The sequence below is a fragment of the Protobothrops mucrosquamatus genome, unplaced genomic scaffold, assembly GCF_001527695.2.
Source record: "Protobothrops mucrosquamatus isolate PMUCROS unplaced genomic scaffold, P.Mucros_1.0 scaffold593, whole genome shotgun sequence".
Taxonomy (NCBI): Eukaryota; Metazoa; Chordata; class Lepidosauria; order Squamata; family Viperidae; genus Protobothrops; species Protobothrops mucrosquamatus.
The window spans coordinates 101755-125496 of record NW_015386892.1 but is presented as its reverse complement, the minus strand read 5'-3'; the positions used below and the strand labels follow the sequence as shown (position 1 = coordinate 125496).

Below are 23742 nucleotides of genomic sequence, written 5' to 3'. Positions count from 1 at the left end.
TCCTTTTGCATCCTTTATTTAATGATTCTGTCCCACCGTTTCTTTGATATTAGTGTCACTCTTGTCCCGTAGCAAGTTGCCCTGCAGCAAATTGTCGTAGACCCGCCAACGCTGCCTCCCTGGCTGGAGGGCCGGAAATAGGGGCAGGGGCGTGGGGGTGGGGAGGGGTAAGAGGTCCCCCCAAAATCAATATGGCAACTGCAATTGCGCAGTCAAAGTCACCCTCCTTTCTGCTTTTTAAAACCCTGTTCCCGAAAATGGTGGCCTTGCCACCTCGCTCGAATAATACGCCAACGCCAGCGCCAGACCAGAAGGAAGAAGCTCTGATGAGGTTCATGGCTAACCAGGTTAAGCCTTGGGGTCAGCTTTAGTGCTGGACTTTCTCTCCAGAGGTGTCCGAAAGAAACACGGGCTTTGCTGAAATGCGACAAACTGACAGATGTGCTACAAATAAGTCCTCGGCTTACGATCATTTTTAAACAACGGTTCCACGTTGATCCTCGCACTTATGACTGTCACGTGATCCAAATTCAGATGTTAGGCAGCCAGTATATTTACTGTGGTTGCAGCCTCTGGGGGGGAGGGGGTTTCAAGGGATTGCTGTTTGTGACCCTTTCAGCGGGATTCTAAGAGGGTGGATGAATTTGCTTAATGGCCAAATGGTAGTCAAATTGGGCGTGATTCACTTAACAGTCCTCACAGTGATAGAGGTTCCGGTCATAGGTCAAGGACTCCTTGTCCTGAGCTTAGACGGCTACGGAAATACCAAGATGGCAGAAGCTGGACAGTGACAGACCAAGGGAGTGAATATTAACCCTGACGCTCCCTTTGGTATCCAGTGTTAAAGGACTTCCCCATACAAGCATTTCACACGTACGCAGCCCAAACAACAACACACATGCAACCCAAGCCCCAGCCTCCCGGCACTGCACTTTAAGCTCTGCCATCTCCCAGCCTCACACTGCAAAAATAAAATATAGAAGGACAGACCCTTGCAATCGAAGGCTTTCTCCCCCACCCCGCCCCTGGTCCCTCTCTCCTCCAGTCACCGAAAAATAAAACACTCTTCTGGACAGCAGCATACGACAAAGTCACACCAGGAAGAGGTCCAAGAAAGCAGCTGGAGAAAGAGAGGGCTGGAACACAGAAGCAGGTGCAGGGGATAGGAGGGGTGAGCGGGGCTGTCCTAGGCCCAAGCCCCCTCATCGGTCACACCGGACTCCACCGAACCCCCGGGACACTCCCCGAAGGAGGAGGAGAAGAGGTGGTGGAGGGCCGCCCAGCCCCGGCGCTCAGACAGGGCTCTGACTGGGCTGTCTCTGGACGAGGCGCTTCCTGTTGGAGCCTTGGGTCCTCCTGAAGCCTTGTAGCTGAGGGGGGTGGGGATTTTTGAGGGGGTCTTGTCCGGTTGGGAGTCGGCACGAGGCTTAATTTGCGGGCGCAGCTTCATCTGGTAGCTGGAAGGCACGTGGTCGGGCTTCCCCAGGGATGGCTGGGGAGGGAGCGCGACTTCTTCCAGGATAGGGGCCGAGGGGGATGTGCCATCCTGGAGGGAGGGTCCCAGCTCCGTGTGGGAAGGGGCCGGTTCCCCAGGGGCCCAGGGGCTATCCACCAGAGGTTCGGCCAGCTCCAGACCCTCCTGGACCTCCTGGACGTCGTTCAGACCCAGGTAGCAGTTGCTTTCATCGGACGAGCTGGAAAGGACGGGTTTCCTCCAGCGGCTCCTTCGCTCGCGAGACCCGGAGGAGTCCCACAGCTCGGAAGCCTCGAGCGAGCCATTGTGGAAATCCCCCAGCTCAGACCCTCCTCCGGTCACCTGGTGGGCTGCCTTCCGCTTGGACTCCTCTGCTTGGAGACCGTATTTGCTGAAGACGTTGAGGGAGGAAGAGGAGGAGCTGGAGGAGCAGTACGCGGAGTCGGCGGTCCCTTGGTCTGGATTGGGGGGCAAGAGCCGGGCACCATCGCAGGCCTGGCTGCCCGGGTCCAGCTCTTCCTCCATCTCCAAACCCATCATCTGAGAGTTGGCCAGGAATTCCTCCTCCAGGCGCCGGTAGAGCTGCTGCTCCTGGCTCGGATCGAGGCGCAGCGGGGTACGGAAAGCCTGCGCCATGGCCTCCAGCTCCTGTCCCAAAGTGTCCTCATTGGGCTGTCTAGAGGGCCCACTCTCCCCCGACTCGGGCTGCCTCACGGCCCCCCGTTGTTTGGGCAAGCAGGGCTGTCGCTGTCTTCCTGGGGCTGGTGGAGGGATTCGGACGGAGGGATTGGCCATTTTTGTGGCGGGCAGGGAACCCCTGCGCTTGATGGTGGCAGGGCTTCGGGAACCCACCGGGGTCAGGTGACCCCTTGCCGGGCTCTTGGTCCTGGGGGTGGTTCTTCCAGAGCCCCCGGCGTTCTCCTTGGGCTCGTCTGCCCGTGTCCAGGAGTGCTGTCCATCCTTTGCTCGGCTGATCAGCAGCACGGGCTCTCCTGCAGGCCTTCCCTGGCTGCGGGCCCGGGGACGAGGGCTCTGTGGTCCAGGCTTGCTCGGCCGGCTTGCCATGTGGGGACGGCCCCGCTCTTCTGACTCAATCCTCTTGGGCACCGCAACGGTTTTTGGCAAGCTGAGACGGTCTCGGGACTGACTCCGGCTGGCTGGCTGCCGTTTGGGACTGGCATTGAGCTGGGAGGCTGGCCCCTCGGAGATATGCCTCCCAGCCTCCTTCCTGAGTGCCAGACTGGGCTCCTCGTTCCGCTTCCTTCCCAAGCTGGCACTGTGCATAGAGGAGGAGGAGGAGGAATCGCTGTCTCCGGAAAGACGCCGAGCTCTGGGGGTCCTGCAAGAAAGAACAGCAGCCATTAAGACACATCACGTTTTGCTCTCTGCATTTAAGTTTCCTTCTTCCTTGCTTCTTGTTCCCTCCCTTCCTTCCTTCCTTCCTTCCTTCCTTCCTTCCTTCCTTCCTTCCTTCCTTCCTTCCTTCCTTCCTTCTTTCCTCCCTCCCTCCCTCCCTCCCTCCCTCCCGTCAAGAATCCTAGGGACCTTGGAGGTCTTCTAGTCCAACCCCCCGTTCAAGCAGGAAACCCTATACCATTCTGGACAAATGGCTGTCCAGTCTCTTCTTGAAAACCACTAGTGATGGAGCACCCACACTTAGAACATATAATCATAGGGCCAAAAGGGACCTTGGAGGTCTTCTATTTAAATATTTATTTTTAATCATTTTCTTAAATTTTGTATTGTATTGTATTAGTTGTTTTTAAACTGGCTGTAAGCCGCCCTGAGTCCTCCGGGAGAAGGGCGGGGTATAAATATAATAAAATTCAAATTCAAATTCAAATTCAACTCCCTGCTCAGGCAATAGACCCTACTACACCATTCCAGACAATGGCTGTCTAGTCTCCTCTTGAAAACCTCCCGTGATGGAGCACCCACAACTTCTGGAGGCAAGATGTTCCACTGGTTAATTGTTCTCACTGTCAAGAAATTCCTCCTTCGTTCTAGGTTGCTTCTCTCCTTGATGAGTTTCCATCCGTTGCTTCTTGTCCTGCCTTCAGGCAGAAGCTTGGCAAAGTCTCTCATCTCTTCTAAGTCTAACGAAGGTGCCAAATTTAACACTTTGCACGTGCAAGTCTAGCAAACGGAGATTCTGCTGAAACTGGGCAATTGCCAAATTTTGCAAGGAAACCAGGCCCTTTGGCAGACTCGGTAGGAAGAGAGCCACAATCTACAGCAGCAAAATAAAAAAACAAAAAACAGGAGGAATCTGGAAGCTTCTTTGCCGACACACCAGGGAGAAGCTTCTGCTTTTTCCCAAGGTTGCAGTCTGAAAAGGGGCTCCTATTCTCTTTCAAACTCCTGTTTCACCCCACCCTTTCCACTTAAAGCCCATTACGGAGCAATTAGTGGAAGAGATATCCAGAGAGCCTCCTCTTTGCTCATAGCTCTGGCTGAGAAAGCAGTCTGGAAAAAAACTGTCATCACATCAGGCGGGCTCCCTGCCTTATCCTGCTTCTGTGGTTTGGGTGAGTCACCCTTGGCGGCTTTTCTGTTTTCCCAGCACCTGGCTGGGGATGGCTACAGCTTCTCTTCTGCTATCTGTCTAAGACAGGGGTCCCCAAACTTGGCAGGACTTGTGTCTGTGGAGATTCTCAGTCATCCAGGTCATGGTTGTCCCAAAGGTGCTTTTTCACGAGGCAACTGGATGTTCTTGTTTTTTCTTTGAGGATGTTTTGCTTCTCATCCAAGAAGAGCTGAAGAAGCTCCTTTGGGTAGAAGTAAAACGTCTTCCAAGGAAAAAACAAGAAAGCCCAGCTGCCTCATGAAAAAGCATCTTTGGGACATCTCGGGATAAAGTTCTTGTCTTCAAACTTACGACAAGAACTGTATCCTGACGTTCAAGAGGCAGCCCCTTTCAGCACGTCTTACCTGACGGGGAGATGGGATTCTCCTGTGTCCTGATGGGCTTGGGACGGGCACCCCCGTAGAGGGCTGGCACCCCCCTGTCCTGCCGTGCTGCATTTCCCACTTGGTGGAACCAGCGATCCCTGCCTGGGCGGGGTGGCCGTCCCAGACCTCTTGGTGGGAGGACGGTTTCCTTTGAGTTGAGTCGGGTCCCCTCCAGCCAAGAGCCGTTTCTCCCCCAGGTGGTGGGGCTCCGAGACTTTATGCAGACCCACCGCTTCAGCCCGGCGCTGAGTAGTGGGGCTGTTTGCTTGGGGACTGGCCAGGCCGCTGGACTTCTGGGGGGAGAAGCCGAGACCCCGACCCTGCGTCAGACGGTGAGCTGCAAAAAGTGAGAAAGAATATCCAAATACGTCAGCCACAAGGCTCAGTCTTGTGATGATCGGCTTTTGCGCCTAATGTGGGACTAGAACTCACAGCCTCCCGCTTTCTAGCCTGGTGCCTTCACCACGAGGACAAACTGGCTCTCTTACAACTCTTTACTGGTTCTTATTTCCTTGAGGACTTGACAGAAAGAGGAACAGGAGAAAAAAAAGCATGTTGTGTTTAGTCCCCAAGTTGGCCAACCCAACTCATCTGTATGCTTTGATTGGCTTCCAAACTAGGGGAGGAGCTGAGCCTTCCTACTGGCTAACGGATTATGATTATATAGGCTGACCCCTCTCTTCTCTGGGGAAGCCCCTCAAATATTGGAACGTTGCTGTCACGTCATCCCCTACTCCTTTTCTCTGGACTAGCCGTAGCCAATTCCTGCAACCGTTCTTCGTAGGTTTTTGCTTTCATAGATTGGGGATGTCGTGCATGGAGAAGGTGCTTTTCTCAAAATGAATATTGAAACTGGATAGATTCCTCTTTGTTGGAAGTTAAATCTTGTCTGCAATACAGTAATGCAGTGGATGTCTGAATAGGAAAGGAATTTTCTGCTAATTAGAAAAAGCTGCAGGATGGATCAAATAGTCTTTGATATGAGCCTGGATTCATTCATTCATTCTTTCTTTCTTTCTTTCTTTCTTTCTTTCTTTCTTTCTTTCTTTCTTCCTTCCTTCCTTCCTTCTTTCTTTCTTTTTCTTTCTTTTCTCTTCTTTTCTTTTTTTAAAAAAGAGGCCTTTTGATTTAGGGAAAAAAGCTGCAATGTCAAAAGAGGAACTGCAAGCCTTGTGGACATTTTTAAAAAGGAAAAAAATATATCAAGGAATGTCTGATGGCTACAAGCCACCAGGGGGCGCCTCTAACCAACATCCTGCCAGAGCCTTCAAGTTGGAAGAGAGCTTTTAATTATGTCATTTTTGGGATGAATATTGCTTCCTGTTGCCTTCTTCTCACAGCGAGCTTCCAGTTAACCCCTTGGGGATACATGAGAGCATGAACTGGGCTCTTCCCAAAACGCTGGATGCTCCTAAAATTCCAGCACATGCCCAAAGCACCATTACGCTTTGCACGTGGAAGGAAAATTTAAAAACAACTTTCTCTTTTGCTGCTGACCTTGAGACCCCACCCCTATTTGTTTGAGCTACCATCAGGCACACACACACAGAGAGAGACATGCATAGGGTAGCATTTGAACTCAGGGCCCGGCCTGATGTGCTTCATAGGCAGTAGCTACTAGCCATGGGAGCTATTGGCCAAGGACGCCTTAACCTTGGGATCGTGGGATCGCATTTTGCGATCTTCTGACGAGCAGAGTCAACGGGGAAACCAGATTCGCGTAACAACCGTGTGACTAATTTAACCCCTGCAGTGATTCATTTAACGACCGTGGCAAGGGAAGGCGTAACACGGGGCAAGGTTCACTTAGCAATGTGTCCTGCCCACCGTAGCAACAGAAATGTTGGGCTCCCTTGTGGCTGTATTTCAACGGCTTACCTGTATAGGCATAAGCAATAAATTATCTTAACTGGAACTTATTGTATGGCCCTGATTCCTCACGCAGGACACTTGCATTCCTTTCCTGACACCAAGCCCCCCCTCCCACAGAGGTACTTACAGACGGAGGTGCACCGGCAGGGGTCATGCTTATCCAGGTAATGCTCCAGCGTGTCCCAGCCCCCCCCTACTCGGACCATCACGTGGCTGCGGAGAACCTAGGAAGAAATTAAAATAACATCTGACAGTTATGCCATTTAGGTATCGCTTGAGGACCAGAACTGGACCAGGCTGGTAGAGTCATCTTCTGAAGGCAAAGAACATTTCTGCATTTTTGGCTTTGCCAGACAGGTCATTCTCAACTTACAACCGTTCATTTAGGGATGGTTCAAAGTTACGACGATACGGAAAAGACCGTGTCCCCGACTTAATAACTGCGTCGATTCCCTTAACAGCTGTGGCTAGGAAAGTCACAAGATGGAGCAAAACTGACTTATCAACTGCCTTGCTTAACAACACTTACTTTGGCCGTAAGTGAGAACCATCTGTACATTCTGAGACTATGCGTGGAACCTTTTCTCAAAGGCCTCTTGTCGACTTTGGAACTCCTTGCCAAGGGGAAAAAAAGGCTTCATTGAAACACCCAGAGTTTAAAGGCTGCCATTTCAACGCTTTTCTTGAAACAGACAATAGCCGTCTCAAATCTCTCCGTTTCAGAGATGGTCCTCCCTTTGCGGGAACAAGCTATCAAACAGCGGCAGCTGGTTGTGTAAACTTATCCCTAAAAAGCCAGCTCTGTCATTAAGCACCGTACAACAGGACAACAATCCCGCCTGGAATAACATGAAAGGGCAGGAGATTATCTTCGGTTATGACTTTTATTTTTATCCGAGCTATTTTGCAGGGATTGTTTTGCAGCCATCCTTACTTAAAACTGCAAAAAAAAAAAAAAAAAAATGAAGGAGAAACCGGGGAAATGTCTTCCTTCCATCCACCATGCAGATTTCACTTTGATCTTACAGGCTTAGAAAATTTAATCTGAAAGCCTGGGTAAGCAGAGAGAGGGGATAAAACAGGCCGTTGAAGCAATTAACCAATCCTTCTGGATCTTGCACACCCTGCTTTCAAAGTGGTGATTAAACACAACATCCCAATGCCAAGTTTTAAGGGGGAGGGGGAGGACTGTGGGGTCCTTGGTGCTCTCTGAGCTTGGTGGTTTTCTTACGGATGTTTCATTAACCTACCAGGTAACATCATCAGTGCTAGAAGGAACTGAGGTTGGAGGAGGAGGAGGAGGAGGAGGAGGAGGAGGAGGAGGAGGAGAAAAAGGACTGGGGGGGTTCTTGATGTTCTCTGAGCTTGGTGGTTTTCTTGCAGATGTTTCATTACCCTACTAGATAACATCTGTCTGCAAATGCACAGGTTTAGGTTGCGGAAAAACAGAGCTGTAGGAGGGTCCAGGGAATGTACGTATAATATCAAAACGGTGGCTGGAACCATGCAGTAGATATGGGGGTGGATGGGATGAAGCCCTCCCCCTCCATCCCTTTTGGCCTCTGCTGGGGTGCAGAAAGACAGAAAGCAGCGAAGGGTTTTTGCACAGAGAAGGGAGAGATCAGCAAAGGGTGACCTGAGACAGCTTTTGAAGCCTGTCCAAGGATCAGGCTCTTTAGCCCTGGCCTGATTTCTCCCCCTTGCTCTGGGTCAACCCCCCCCTTCCCTTCCCTACCTCCCCCACCCCTCCCCGGCTTATATAAATCTGTGCCAGATGATCCGTGGATCTGACGTGGATCTGCTGGTGCTTTCCAGACCCTCAGCTCAGCTCCTTCGCCCACTCTGCTTCGCCCGTTCCATGGCCCTGCCTGCTGTCTTTCCCCAATACTGTTATTTTTTTTTCTTAAGAAAAACCTATTTCTGAAGGATTGGGGGGAGGGGGGGACAGGCAGCGTGGCATAAATGCAGAGCCGTCCCCTAAAACAGCTGGAGCGAGTCTCCATTGCCATGGATATGAATTGCTGGGTGGCTCAAACAGGGACACAATGAAGGAGCCTGTTGCAAAGGGGGTCATTAACTTTCTGCAGATGCTCTGCTAGCAACATCTGTTTCCTGCTTCTCTGCGGGCATGTGAACATGAGCACAGCTGCCCCCACTTCCCCCCCCCATACCATGGTTTTTTTCTCCCCCCCTAAAAATATAGGATGCAGCATGGAAAAAAAATATATCTCAGGCTTTCCTCCTGGCACAAAGGGAGAGAGAGTAGCTGCAGAAGCTCTTACTCGGACGAAGATGAGCGCGTTAGAGTCTCCAACTTTGTATTTGCCCTCCGAGACTTTGACCATGGGGAACTGGGATGGGCAGGTACAGTGGCCCAGGATCTCTCTTACCTGGAAGGAGAGAAAACAAACCGGGTTGGAGAAACAGAGGAAAAACACACGGGTTAAATCGGGCAGCAAATAACCTATCCAGCTACAGGTACAGTGCAACTGTCTCGCTTAGCGACAAAAAAAATGGGACCCGATTGTAGTCGTAAGTCAGGGACTGCCTGTACGAGGTTTTCCATGGGTGTCATCTTTTTTCTTTTTTATTTTTTTTTTTAACAGAATAAAAACAATACAAATTTTGAAAAGCCCAGAAGGTGATAAGCAAGCAAGCAAGCAAAAAAAAAAAAAGATATAGAGAAAAAAACGTAGAGGAAGAAAAAGAAAAAGCAACAGTGGTATTAAAGTGGCTTTTAATTTGTTTTTTTTTTTTCAGTGTTTATATGTTATCCATTCTCACGTCCTTCTTATCATTATCTGCTGGTCTAATCTCCAAACCCATAAATCACAGGTTCATTGTGTTTTTTTTCAAGGGTGTCACCTTCGGTCTCTGCATTTATTCATAACAATAACAGCAACAATAAAAAGCGCTTGAGAAATACTTGCTTGCTCAATTATTTATTGCTTCATTAAGAGTGCTTGTTTTAAAGTGTCTTTCCAAAAGGCCCTGGGGCTGCAGATCCCAAATCTGTGGATATCAGCCACCTCCAGTGTTGACTCAAGATTATTCTCTCCTCTTTGCCAATTCCAGGATTCAATGATTGGGTTTTTATTAGTCTGCCTCCCTAAAGCTACCTGGAGACGTGGGAAAATGAGGTCATTGTTTTTGAAAGCAGGCACAAGCGAGGAAAGCAAGGTCCCGGTGGGAAAAGGAACACTTCCCCCCCCCTTTTTTTTTTTTTGTCCCTGGATGGAACAAAATTGATCAGCGGAATTTTCCAAGTCCGTTTGGGAGGGTTCTTGCTAGCAGAGGAAACAGAAAGCAAAGAAAACGATTTTTTTCCCCTGTTCGTTTGAAAGAGAGAAAGGAAAGAAAGCAACCCATTTTTTTCCCCACATTTAGTGCTCCGTAGTTGCCCAAAACAAGAGGGAAAAAAAAATCTGGCAGGGCTGATCCAATAATATTTAGTTAGGGCGGAGGGAGAATTCAAAGTCCATGTCGTCCTAAATCCCTGTTTTGAAACCCTGGCAGCTTAAAGACATGTGGACTTCAACTCCCAGAAATCCCTAGCCTGCATGGAATTCTGGGAGGTGAAGTCCGCCCATGATGCCTGGGGAATTCTGGGAATAATTCTCCTTCTCCTCCTCCTCTTTCTCCTCCTCCTCCTCCTCCTATTCTTTCTTTCTTTCTTTCTTTCTTTCTTTCTTTTCTCTGATTCTTGCTCTTCTGGCAGCTTCGACCATCGTTAATTGAGTCCAGCATCCCCAATGGAAAAACGATTTGTCTCTGCAGAATCCCTGGGAAAAGAGCACCTGGCAGGGCTGGATGACAAATCGTTTCTTCCCACCGAAAGAGAAAGGAAGGGAGTGAGGGTGTTTCCCAGTTCCTGCTCTGTTTGCCCCATGCCCATAAAAGCAAAGCCTTGGGCAGACAGCCGGACTCTTACGAACCAGAAAGAAATGTTAAGGCATCCATTTCCAAACAACCCAGCTGGGTGGAAAGTGGATTAATCTTTCAATTCACCCACTGACACGCGACAAGCCGTCTCCTTCGGTCTACGAGCAGAAGAGGCAGGAGTGGGGAGGGGAGAGAAGGCAGAGACAAAAATTGTCTGATTTGTCTGGTCCCAAGAAGACCCTTCTCTCCAACCCCTTCTTCGCTGCCAAGACCAAACCTCAGTTAGCTTGACCCAGTCTGTCCCCAAAGAGCTTTTTCCAGAAAGGCAACTTGGACTTCCTTTTTCATCATCTTGGTTGGCTGGCTGGGGAATTCTGGGAGTTGAAGTCCACCCATTTTGAAGTTGCCAAGTTTGAAAAGTACTGCTCTGTTCAATTCAGACTTTTTGCTGTGAGCCATCCTAACGCTTGCTCAGATCCCTTGCCTGCCTCCTGTTTCATACACATCCCTAAGACGCAAAGAAAGCCATTACAAAAATCAACCGAACAGGACGAACGGCTGCCTGAACTGGGTAAGTCTAGTTTAATGAAAAGAAGGACTAGGGGTGACATGATAGCAGCCTTGCAATATCTCAGGGGTTGCCACAAAGAAGAGGGAGTCAAGCTATTCTCCAAAGCACCAGAAGGCACGACAAGAAGCAAAGAAGGATGGAAACTAATCAAGGAGAGAAGCAACCTGGAATTAAGGAGAAATTTCCTGACAATGAGCTCAACCAGCAGAACGACTTGCTTCCAGAGGTTGTGGGTGCTCTAACACTGGAGGTTTTTAGGAAGAGTTTGGACAGCCATTTGTCTGAAATGGTATAGGACTCCCTGTTGAGCAGAGGGTTGGACTAGAAGACCTCCAAGGTCCCTTCCTGTTATTCTGTGTTCTAAGCAGACCCCATGACAGCATCTGGCTCTAAATAATGAGCTTCAAGAATCTTCCTAGGGATAAACCTGATATTTTCCCCGGTGCCAACGCTGTAATAAAAGAACAAAATTAAAAAGATCCTTTAAAAGGAATTTAAATCCAGCGGGCTTAGGAAGTTGGCAGATGGCCGTCTATTTGCAGAGCAGGGTCATCCCCAAGACCAGCCGATTCTTGGTTGGCATCGGATGGGAAGCTCCTGGGAGTGGGGAGCTGAATCCGGTCCCTTGGCACGCAACAAAGAGGTCACCCATCTGCCAGTTGCAGATTTAGCAAGGAATCAGGGCAGGGAAGGAATTGGAAATTAAAAAGGAATGTTAAGCTTAATCAGAAAAGATCCGCCTTGGCTCCTGTCCTCTCCAGACTGGCTCATGGCGAAAAGCTGTTCCTGCCAACCGTGCCCAAGTTTGGGAGTTAAGCACAGTTGGGCTTGGTTAGGACTTCAAGCTATGGTTTTCAACCTTGGGAATTTTCAGTCGAGTGGACTTCAACTCCCAGAATTCCGCAGCCTGCATGCTGACTGTGGAATTCTGGGAGTTGAAGTCCACATGTGTTAAGGCATGCTCTGGCTCTAGGGAGTTGAAGTCCATGCTTCTTAAACCACGCTGGCTGGGGAATTCTGGGAATTGAAGTCCACACATAATAAAGTATGCTGCTGGGGACTTCTGGTCACTGAAGTCCAGACAGCTTAAAATTGCTGAAGTTGGAAAACCCGAGTCTAACACCATCAGTTGATCAAACAGGGTTGGAGTGTGCGAGAATTCGAAGGACAGATCGCCAGAAGATGCCAGAATTCTGGATGGGCTGGGAAGTGGAAGGCAATGGGAAATGTCTTCCGTGTGGTTGCAAGGAAACGACATGGTAAATGTATAAAATCAAAGTTGGACTGAAGGGAGATTTGAGTCTCTCTCTCCCACTGTCTCTCTCTCTGTCTCTCTCTTCCTCTCTCTCTCTCTCTCACACACACACACTTCAGACCACTTTGTACTTTTTTTCCTTTGCACCAGACAGGGCTCTGGAAAGCATCCAGTCGAAGTTGGAGAGCCAGTTTATTTACACTGGGTTGCTTAGAAGAGAGACCCACACCGAGACAGATGAATGAACAGCCAGTAAAATTGCACTGCAGCCCCAGCGGGAAGCCAACCAGTGCCAAGTCCCAACCAGCCCTTGCAGGGGGCGGGGTGGGGTGGGGAGGATTTTTCAGACCAGCTGAGGTGGAAAAAGTCCTCTGGATCTGGAGAGCAGCTTTCTAAGGGTTTTTGCGTTGTTATTCCAGCCTTCCTTCTTTCAAAGAAAAGCAGCTTTCTAGTCTTCGTGGATATAACAGAATAACACACTTAGAGGGACCTTGGAGGTCTTCTAGTCTGAACCTTACTCAAGCCGGAGAGACCTTTTAGACCATTCCAGACAAGAGTCAGTCCAGTCTCTTTTAGGATAAGGTCTCCCCACCCCCCAAAAATAGTAAAAACATCAAAGGCAGAGAGAGATTTTTGCAGCATTTCCCCCAATGAAGACCTCATCAGAGGTCTTTAATGCCATTCCTAATTTTAATGCCAACATTTGTGGCAAGGAGATATCCTATCTGAACTCAGAAAATAGAAATCCGTATTGTATTGTATTGTATTTTTCTTTCCCTTCCTTCCTTCCTTCCTTCCTTCCTTCCTTCCTTCCTTCCTTCCTTCTCTTTATTTCTTTCTTTCCTCCCTCCCTCCCTCCCTTTTCCTTCTTCCTCTTTCCTCTTCTTTCTTTCTTTCTTTCTTTCTTTTTCTTTCCCTCCCCTCTCTTTCTTATCCTCCTTTCTCATCCTCTCCATCACAGATGGACTCTCCTTTGACTTGGTGGATAGGCAAGCAAATTCTATCCAGCCAAGAAAGTGTCAACTTTTACAGGCCCCGCTCATCGTTCAAGATTATATTAAAACAAAAAAGATGCCTGCGTAGGTTAACTACTCGTCTTCAGTCCAGCCAAAGATTGCCCAATGGATTCTGTCATCACAACTGTCTATGAATATTCTTAAGAGAATTCCCTTTACATGAAAACAGACCCATTTCCGTCTTTGAATGCTTCTCTGCTTTGCACAGCGGGTGTGTCGTACCTTGGGGCGAGTTTGCGTTGGCAAAACCATAAAAGGCCTGAGAACACCACACCTAAAAATAAAGGCAGCAATTTATCCAGGACGGGCCAGGAAAGAGAGACATCAGCTGACTCAACCGCCTTCTATAAAACTTCAATTAGCCGTGAGGCTTGCTCACTTGGGAAGAAGTGACTTCATCCAGGTTGTGTCGTGTTATTACAACGTGTTCCCCTTCAGGTACAGCAAATGAGATGGTTGAGAAAGAGCATCGTGGGCCATTAAAGAGCTAAGTATGTCAGAAGTAGAAGATAAATCTCAACACTGACACCGTGGTCGGTATTTTTTCACAGACAAAATTACTCAGGATTATTTTTTCAAAACCCCGTTTTTACAAGAGCGGTTGCATTCCCACAACTTCGTGATTTGCTCGACAAGCTAAATTTGGACAGGCTTATAGGGAACCCCTAAAACGGTGTCACAGACCACCACGGCAGAGGAAATACGGGTAGTCCTTGCCTTACGGCCGTGGTGTAAGTTTCCTATACACAACGTTTTTTTTCTTCAGTTGGTTGTGAGAATATCCTGGTTTTGTCTCTCATTTTCCGTCCTCCTCTTATATTCGCCCTTTGGCTACGTAGGGACATTTGTCCACATGAAGAAAAACTGATGAATGTCTCTGTTATTCTCTGCTATTTCAGTCTCAAAATTATGGGCTGGATGTCTGCTTGTTGACATGGGCGGAGGAGAAGGTGGAAAAGTGACATCTTGGTGATGAATACAGCAGCCCAACATTTTCTCCAGAGGCCAAAATGACTTGTGGCTTAAAGTAGCAGCTTTAGGGAAGCCAACCCTAAACAAACATAATATAACCTAAATAAATAGACAGTATGTCTTTCAGTTCAAAGGCACAGGGCAATGTTCAGAAGGAACAATAAGCATTTTCTGTGCTGCAGAAGAGAGATTTTTTTTCTCTCTCTCCCACCCCTAATTCCTTCCTCCAATTTTATTTTTTGGAATGGCTTTCTCCATGAGATAAAGCAAAACTATGCAAATGACAGGTGTGACAAGAAGGATGCAGAGGCAAAACATGGATCAGGAAAAGTCTGACTTTACAATATGCTGAATTTGGCCCGCGTTCATTTATTCATGTTGCTAAATAATCACGTCCTTTGACAACCCACTGGTGCTGCTTGGCTGGTTCTCCCATAAAAGTTTATAACTACGAATGTATGTCTGAGTTTGTCTAATTCCTGCCTCCCAATTCTTTCTCCCTTTAGTGTCACATTTTAATTGAGCCCTTGAGCTTTTGGGGCTAACTCTGGCACGTTGTTAGCTGCCAATCACGGTAACATACCTTAAAAAGACAGAATAAAGGGACGATTCCCACCAGTGAAATAAATTTGTGTAGACAGGGTTATTTATTTAAATAGGGTTATTTAAAGATAGGGTTGGAGAAAGAGATTAAGGAGTCTGCAAATCTGATAAAAAGGCGTAAAGATGACGCAAGAGAAAGACGGCCAAAACAAACACACTTTGGAAAAAGAAGGCACCCAGAATAATGAAATGTTGACTGAATTAAATATTTAAAGAAGCTCGAAACCACAACTGGAAAAGCGCTTCTCAGAACAATTAAATCTCTAAACTACATGAAAGCTAAACCTAGAATTGTCCTATCTCACCTTCCTATCTCCCATCTCCTCCAGCAAACAGGGCTAATATTAAGCCAAAAGAGATGGTCTTTGTAGCCAACAATTTCCGGTCTTCTCTGAGTGACAGGCAACTCATTCAGAGTTGATTCTCTCTTTCCTTCCCATCCAGCCATCCTTCTCCTTCTGGTTCCTATCAAGCTAGTCAGAGGCATATTGATAACCTTGAAATAATACTGTATGAGCCAGTTTGCCCCCAAATCCAAGAATAGCATCAATCAAAGAGAAAGCCAAGAGGAACACAGAGGTTGAAGAAAGGGATGTAAAACTTCAACAAACAAACAGCCAAGACACATTTGGAGCATGGGATGGCCCAGCCTGCAGGCCCAACTGAATTAGACCAGAGGATTTAGTGTGTCCTACAAACATTGGGATCTATTTAATTTAGAACACGGATTACAGAATTGGATGGAGCCACTGAGAGTCCTATAATGAGTATAACTCTTGTTAAGGGCAAGGGCAGGGCAGGGATCGGAATGGCTCATGACTCTTGCTCTCCAGCTTCTGTTTGATGGCATTAACCTCTGTAATTAACACAAAGGGGTTTAGTTTAGTTCCAACAAAATGGATATCCACGCAACTTTACCACTCAACCCAATACAGCACAACTAACACACACCCTAAAAAGAATTACATTGGCATACATCAAGAATATCTCACAGAAACCACCAACAATTTTCTCAACCTGGGATCATTCAGAGGTATTGGGACCAAAATGCACTCCCATAATCTCCACAACTTCTTAGTGGGGACTTGTAGGTCCTCATTCCATCTGGAGGACACCAGATGGAAGAAGGCAGCCATCTCCCCTTACCTACATCCATTCTCAGCTACAGACTTTTTAAAAATAGAGCAAAGGAAGTGAGCCAGCTTGGATTGGAATAGCCAGGTCCAAACCCAGAAGCCAGTCTTGAAGACTTCATGTGAATGATAGAGGAAACTCAACCTGCCATCTTGAAAAGTCGAAGGAAAGGGGGAAGATGCAGCTATATTCAATAAATAAAACTAAAGTGGAATGCAAGAACTCACCAGCTCATCCAGATTCTTGAGGTCACACAAGGTTATCCTTTGCGTCTTGTTCAAGTAAACGGGAGACTTCGGCCCCAAATCTTGGATCACTTGCTCTGTCTTCAGCTCTCCACAGACCACTTGGTGGTCCCTCATCTCCTCCTCAATCTCTTCCTCCATCTGGATGAGCATGGGAGCCAGCATCCCAAACTTGGAACCCTTCCTGGCCACCTCCAGCAGACAAAGGACGAAGTTCTTCTCGTTCTTCTTCAACACCAAGTCGTTGGTTTCAAACATCACCACGTCTTGAATGCCCAGCTCCTGACGGCACCACTGGATGAAGTTGGAGATGTTGTCCCGAGCGATGAAAGAGCCAGGGACAACGTTCTTTGCTTGGAAGATCACCTCCTTCTGAGGGATTCTCATGTGAGAAGCAGCTTCCGGGTTTGACTGTTGGAACTCCAGGGCGATACGGTTGACGTTGTTGGCATGCTGGCAGAGATCGTAGCCCATCTCCAGGGCATCCATGAAGTTCTCCACCTGGACATCAAGATCGTAAAGGGTATTCAGCCATTCCGCCAGGTCCTCCTTCATGGCGTAGAGATAGTCCTCACTGGAACGGAATGGACGGATGCTCTTAGAAGCCGCTGACTGGATGTTGCTAGGCTCAGCCATTGTTCAGAGTCTTGGCGTGGTCACTGTTGGGCATGGAGGAAGGGAGATATCAGATATTATCAAGGCGGCAAAGACTCACCCCATTATTCCTTTGTTCTATTAATCCTGTAGCCGATCCAGCATAGTAACCAGCTCGTGCCTAAAACATATTTATTTATCCCATTTCTACACAGCCCAACTCACCTAAATGACTTGGTTACTGAATCATTATTTTATGTTCCATGCACTAAATCATGGCAGAATAACCCAGTAACAGAGCTGGGAGGGACCTTGGAGGTCTTCTAGTCCAACGCCCTGGTCAAGCAGGAGACAACTTTTAAGATATAGAAGATACGATACTTCAGCTCCCAGAACCCCCCAGCCAGCATGCTAAAATGTGATCAATCAACTAAGCAAATAGGATGGGTTCACACAACATGCTGACCCGTATAAAACTAACCAAGGTGAACACTAACCAGGTTGGGGAAGTAAGTTGCTAAGCCTTAACCCAAGCTGTTTAAATGTGTGGCTGCTAAACTATGGAGTTGAAGCCCATCTATTTTTATTAACACAAGCAGATCTTCATCTGCATGTCCACCATCTTGACTTTTTTGACCTGCTGGGACATGGGAAGCAGGCCATCTGTGTTTTATCAAAGGAGAAGATCTTACTAACTTGGACACTCTAGTGACTAGTCTAAACCAATGTTTCTCCACCTTGCCTGTTTTAAGATGGGTGGACTTCAGCTTTCAGAATTCCCCAGCCAGCCATGGGGAATTTGCTGGGGAATTCTGGGAGTTGAAGTCCACTCATCTTAAAGCAGGCAAGGTTGAAAAACACTGCTCTAAATTTAGAGCGGATAGAAGCTGCTATGGTGTTCACCGAAGCCATTAATCTTAGATTGACTTGACATAGCCTTTATGTCCAAACCTGCTTAGTTCCAGACATGTGAGAACAGGATTACAACCAGAACTGAGAGCAACAATTACACACCTGGCCTGCACACAGAACTTTCCACACCTCTCTGTCCTTTTCCGGACTGCTTTCCATCTGTACCTCTTCTTTTTCATTTTGAATAGCACCACAAAGTACGGCCACAGAGAAGAGAGGGCTACAGAGCTCCTTAAAAACTTTTTAAAACTTTTTTTTTAACCAAATATATACAGAGACAAAGAACTTTGGTTAAAACCAAATCTTCTCTCGTTTTCTTTAAACCAGGAATTCTTCTCACTAAAGCACATCCCAGATCCAGGATCCGTCTACAAAGCTGGTGGTTGGGCCACGGGCAAACAGGCGTAGGGGTTTCCATGGATGCTTGGGAATTTTTTTCCTTGGAAACCAGTGGTCCCACTGATTGGACATAGGCAAAAAAGTTGTTGTTGTTGCTTGCTTGCCTGCTAGAGGATGAGTCACCCTTGTGTATTCAGCCGAGGATTTGCTGAGCTGCAATTGCCATTGTGAGCCCATTGGAAGGAGAGGGGGTGTGTGCTTTGTGCTGTTTCTCACAATTCCCTTCAGCCCAGTACTGCAAGAGACGCTGCTAGAAATTGTGTCGTGCATAAACCTGGTTTCCTTTGAGACAAGTCTCAAAGGTTGAGCACAACACTCCCGGGTGATGCACATGAACCCTTCAAGGTAGGGCAATAAACAGATACTGCAGGATTCCAGGGACAGACTTTACTTTTGAAGGGTAAAAAAGATAAAAGTTTTTCCTGTTACTTGTGTCTGACTCTAGGGCACGGTGCTCAGTTCCGTTTCTTGGCCAGCATTGTCTGAAGACAATTTCTTGTGGTATGTAGCCAGGTGGGCAGGAGCTGGAGGAAGGAACGGAAGCTCACCCTATCCTGAGGAACTCAGGTCTTGAACCCTTTTGAAAGGTAGAAAAACAGAAATGTGAAAGCGCTCTTTCCCCGAAGTCTTTGGACGTTCCTTTCTTTCAGATGCTGCTGGGGCAAAAGCCAGCATGTATCTGAGCCCGTACAGAGCACCTTCCAGTAATCTTAATAACTCTCTCCATATCGGTGATCCTTGATTGAGTGACTCGCTTTATTGATCTTGCAGGATGGTACGTCTCATTTATTTTATTACAGGGATCAGTTCCCTGCATGAATGAGGTTAAAGCAACATACGGAGAATGGTTGCAGGAATTGGGTTGTCTAGTCTAGGGAAAAGTAGGGGTGACAAGATAGCAGTCTTCCAGTATCTATGGGGTTGCCCCAAAGAAGAGGGGGTCAACTTATTAAGCACCTGAAGGCAGGACAAGAAGCGACAGATGGCAACTAATCAAGGAGAGAAGCAACCTAGAACTAAGGAGGGATTTCCTGACAGTGAGGACAATTAACCAGCGGAACAACCTGCCTCCAGAAGCTGTGGATGCTCCATCACTGGAGATTTTCAAGAAGAGACTGGAAAAGCCACTTATCCGGAATGGCATAGGGTCTCCTGCTTGAGCAGGGGGTTGGACTAGAAGACCTCCAAGGTCCCTTCCAACTTCTGTTGTTCTGTTATTCTATTCTTTATTTTATTTATTTATTTATTTATTATTCGAATTTATATCCCGCCCTTCTCCTTGCGGACTCAGGGCGGCTGACAATCGATTAAAAACACCAATAACAATTACAAAATTAAAATTAAATTAAAATGAAATATTTAAATTGTCAGATTAAAATATGATTTTACCTTCCAGGATGGTACATCTCATTTATTTTATTACAGAGATCAGTTCCCTGCATGAATAAAATCAGGAGGGGTCAACTGAGTGCCTTTTCCGAGTAACACATTTCACAAAAAGGCTGCTGCTCACAACAGCACACACACCTTTTAATAAAACATGTTACTCGGAAAAGGTGCCGCCCCACATCTGCACAAATAAGCAGATGTGCCCAGGAATGTGCCAAAAGACATCCCTGCCCAAGAAGGAGGCTCCTGTTTTTCTACCATGTGCCAGAAAATCTTTCGGATTTCTCTTAGTGCTGAAGGACGGATGGAGGTTTCAAGAGGGGGACAGCGGTCTGTTCTGTACATTTTCTACCCCCCCTTTTTTTCCTGCTCCAAAGCCTGCCCATTTATGAGGGTTGCAGCATCCTGGGATCATGTGATCCCTATTTGCAGCCTTCCCAGAAGAGCGGCCAGCAAAGGGCTAATAATGCCCCTTCCCCACAAAATTACAGCCCTGGAGCGAAGCGAAGGAGAGGTTGCTGGAAAGGAGGGGGGGGCATTCCCACGTCCGGATCCCTCCGATTCCCACCTCTTTCTGCTCGTGTGCCATCCCGGTTATTTCAGCCCCCCTCCCCCCCGTTCCGCAGCCGATCCGCCGTCCCGCTAACACAACCTCTGAATTACTGGAGGGGGGGGGGGAGAGAATGACAGAAGCCGTCGGCAGAATGAGGGGGAGGGGATTCCCTCCAGCCCCAGCCGGCAACTCCAGAGCCCATTCTCGTCTAGGGGGTGGGATACACTTCGGGAAGGCGGGGGTGGGAGGGGGGCAGGCGGAGATGGACGGAGGGACAGACAGACAGACAGGCTCAGACGCCCAGTCTCCGGAACCACGCACACCTTGTAGCCAGAGGGGGGACGGCCCAAGGCTGGGACGCAGGGGGCAGTTGGAGGAGAGACCCTTGGAGCTCTTCGGACTTCAATACCCATGCTTCCCCGGCTTTCCTGCCAGAAGAGCTCCAAGGGTCTCTCCTCCGGGGACTCCAGTGCCCATGCTTCCCCGGCTTTCCTGCCAGATGGGCGCCAAGGGTCTCTCCTCCGGGGACTCCAGTGCCCATGCTTCCCCGGCTTTCCTGCCAGATGGGCGCCAAGGGTCTCTCCTCCGGGGACTCCAGTGCCCATGCTTCCCGGCCTTCCCAGCGAGCCCCCCCGCCCTATTCCAAAGGGCCCGCGCTGCCCTCCAGGCGGAGGCGGGCAGCGGGCGGGCGAGGAGCCGTCGGGGGCGCCCTTCCCACCTGCAAGTCATCATCCTGGCGGGCGCCGCAGTTTCCCGGCCAAATCTCTGCGCCACCCTACTCGCCCCGAGAGCTGCGCCGCAGAGCCACCGGCGGGCCCCGCCGCCCCCGACTCGACTCACCTGTCCGGCCATGTCGGGGCGCTCCGGGCCGGCTCGCAGCAGGCTGGCCGGAGGCCCCCCCGCGCCTCGCGCTCGGCTTCACCCCGGCCGGTCCGGCATCGCGCGTCCCTTCCGCCCGGCCCACGTGCGGGGCTGCCCTCCTCCTCCTCCGCCCGGGATCCTGGGCCAGGAGGGGAGAGCCGGCCGGGGTGCTGGGGGCTCCCCCGAGCGCGCGAGTGGGCGAGCGGGGTGGAAGGCAGGAGAGCCGAGACGGGGCTGCCGCTGCCTCCGCCGAGCTTCCCAGCCTCTGGCCCGGGATCCCGCGGCTCCAGGCGAAGGAAGAGGTGGAGCTGCCAGCCCGGCAAAGGAGGAGGAGGGGGGGGAGGGAGGAGGAAAGGAGGAGGAGGAGGAGGAAAAGAGGAGGAGGAAGAAGAGAGGAGGAAAGGAGGAGGAGGACGAAAAGAGGAGAAGGAAGAGAGGAGGAGGAGGAGGAGGAGGAGGAGGAGGGGAACCCTAGCAGCGCCTTTGGCCCCGGCTCCCCGAGGGCATCCTGCCTACTGCGCCCGACCAGCCCTCGCCGGGACTGCGCGCCTCCGGAGCCCGAGGCGGCGAGCGCGAGGCCGGGCAGGTCCTGCGCAAACCGGAGCCACTCCGGCTCCGCCTGCCGCTGCCGGCGCCTTGATCTCATCCGGATCAAGAGCCGAACACGCCCCGCTTCCTTCGGGTCAGCGCTGCATTGCTCTGGCCGGGGAGGGGGGGGGCAGGCCAGACGGGCGGGAGCTGGAGGGGGGGTCAGAATTGCGCAATGCGGGCGGCCGCGACAAGGCGCTCGGCCCGCGCTCAGAGGCAACCTTGGCTTGGCTGGTGGGCTCCCGGATGCCTCCCGTTTCTCTCAGCTCGTGAATTGTAGATGGGCGCTCGGGACTTGGTACCCTTCCTTTCACAGCCCTTTTTAAAAAATAATAATATCCCAACTTCTAGAATAGGGAAGCAGATCCCTCGCTTATTCTACGAGGAACGCTCTGTGCAAGCTCAAGAGACCCGAGGGCTCCGATCTGGCTCAGACGACGCCCCGATCCCCGATCTCTGCCTTTACCCACACTTCAACCCGGGTTCACAAACCAGGGGAGCTGTGTCCACACAACCAAGCATCCCTGCATTATCCAATCCAGCTCTGGGATTTGGATTCAGGTCAAGAGTTGCTAAGGCTGAAACAGAGACTTGTTTGAACCCGGTAGAGTCCTGGGGCTCTTTTCGGTTCCTCTTTAGATGGGGATTGCTATGGAAACCCCCTGCTTTTCACTGGATGCCCAAACAGAGGAAAACAGAGACAAGCGAGGGAGGGAGGGAGGGAGGGAGGGGGCGGCCCAGGGCGTCTGGGTGGAAAAGAGGAAAACCTACATCCTCTTTTCTTTACCCCAACTTGGGAACCGGCCCAGCCAGCGAAGCAAAGAAAGCCATTGAACCAGAAATTATTTCCAGTTCTTCAAACCCCAGTTTGGCGAGAACTTTTGTTCCCTTTATTTGTTTAGCACATGTAAGTGACCGCCCAACTCGGGCAACGTGACACAGGGCAGCGGGCCAAGAAAGCGTTGAACCCAAATGCGCACAAAAAACAACCCGGGTCATCAGACCCAGGGAAAACCATTCGGGAGCAATCCGAATGGAAAGACGCTGGAGTTCACCAGCTGGTGAACTTAACAAGTTCCGGGGTCTGAAAAACTCTGAAAACTCCAGACCGAGAGAAAAACCTATCTGGGAGTTTGCAGGATGGGGAATATGTGGCTTCAGAGCCCATCCTAAATACAGAAGGATCGCTAAACTCTGGATTTGGCCAAAGAGGCTAGGTCAACATCCCTTCGACCCAGGGCCTTGTGACTTACAACCCTTTGTTTAGCAACTGTTCGATATTGGCCCTGAAATAAGTGCTTTTGGCCAGTCCTCACACTTATGGCTGTCTCAGCATCATAACGGTCACCTAACCAAAATTTGGGCCAGTTAGCAACTGCCATGTAATTAAATGACGGTTGCTGCATCCCAGAATCATGTGACCATCATTTGTGCGCCCTTCCCAGCCAGCTTCCAGAACAAGCCAAGTTAATGAGGAAGCTGGAGTCATTTAAGGACCACACAATTTGCCTAACAACGGCAGATTCACTTAACAATCGTGACAGAAGGATGATAAAATTGGACGCAAGTCATTTAACAAACCAACTTGCTTAGTAACAGAACTTCCGGTCCTGATTGTGATCCCAAGTCAAGGGCTACATGTATAACCTATTCGTACAGAAGTATGTGTGCAGGCACATACAAAGAGAGAGCATTTTTTTTTACCCTAACACGAATGTTGTGTTTCTCAGGTCACCTGGAGAATTCTGGGAATTGAAGTCCACACATCTTAAAGCTTAACGCTGCCCAATGGCTTAATGGACACGTCCGCAACATTTTGCGGCACATGAGAATGGAGAGCAAAGTTAACTTTACTTTTTATGACAGTAGATTAAACACGACCGTTTGTCCTATTGGGGCAGGGAGCACAGAGCAGGAAAGCAAATAAGTTATAAACCATAAAACGATATATAGGTAAAGTTTCCGTTAAGCCGAAGTCAACGCCTGGTGATTACACAGACACGTCTGTATAATTTGCAAAGCCTGCTTTTGTTTTTAGCTCGTTTTTTTTTCTTTGCAGGGAAAGAAGACAGAATAGCTCCACTATATCCCCCCGTTTGGTAGCACTAGAAAGTATTGCAAAATCAGAGTTAACAGCTTCACATCTCTCCTCTCTGCTTTTGTCAGTAGCTGAGTCATGATCGCACTGCAAAGTTTGAAAATGGAAAACAAAAGAAAAGAGGATTAACTGGACAAAGCTGAGAGCAGGGAGGGGGCCACCTAGATTCAAAGGGAGCCCAGATTCTAGGAAATAATTTGGCAGCGGACATTTCTATAAAAGGCTGAAACGCTGTCTCACTTGAGACACAAATGGATTAGGGGTGACGTGATAGCAGTCTTCAAGGATTTGAAGGGCTGCCACCAGGAAGAGGGAGTCAAGCTATTCTCCAAAGCACGAGAAGGCAGGACAAGAAGCGACGGATGGAAATGA

The 23742-nt window shown here is 49.1% G+C and overlaps 1 protein-coding gene across 1 annotated transcript; it reads right to left on the bottom strand.

Moving 5' to 3' along the window:
• Positions 1 to 1186: 1186 nt before the first annotated feature.
• On the bottom strand, positions 1187 to 16612 carry GAS2L1 (growth arrest specific 2 like 1). Its single transcript, XM_015817462.2, has 6 exons — positions 15959 to 16612; positions 8581 to 8688; positions 6426 to 6522; positions 4411 to 4763; positions 3616 to 3629; positions 1187 to 2813 (listed from the first exon to the last, which is right to left on the bottom strand). Exons 1-6 carry the CDS (start codon positions 16610 to 16612, stop codon positions 1187 to 1189), a joined length of 2853 nt encoding a protein of 950 aa, XP_015672948.2.
• Between the last annotated feature and the right edge of the window lie 7130 nt (positions 16613 to 23742).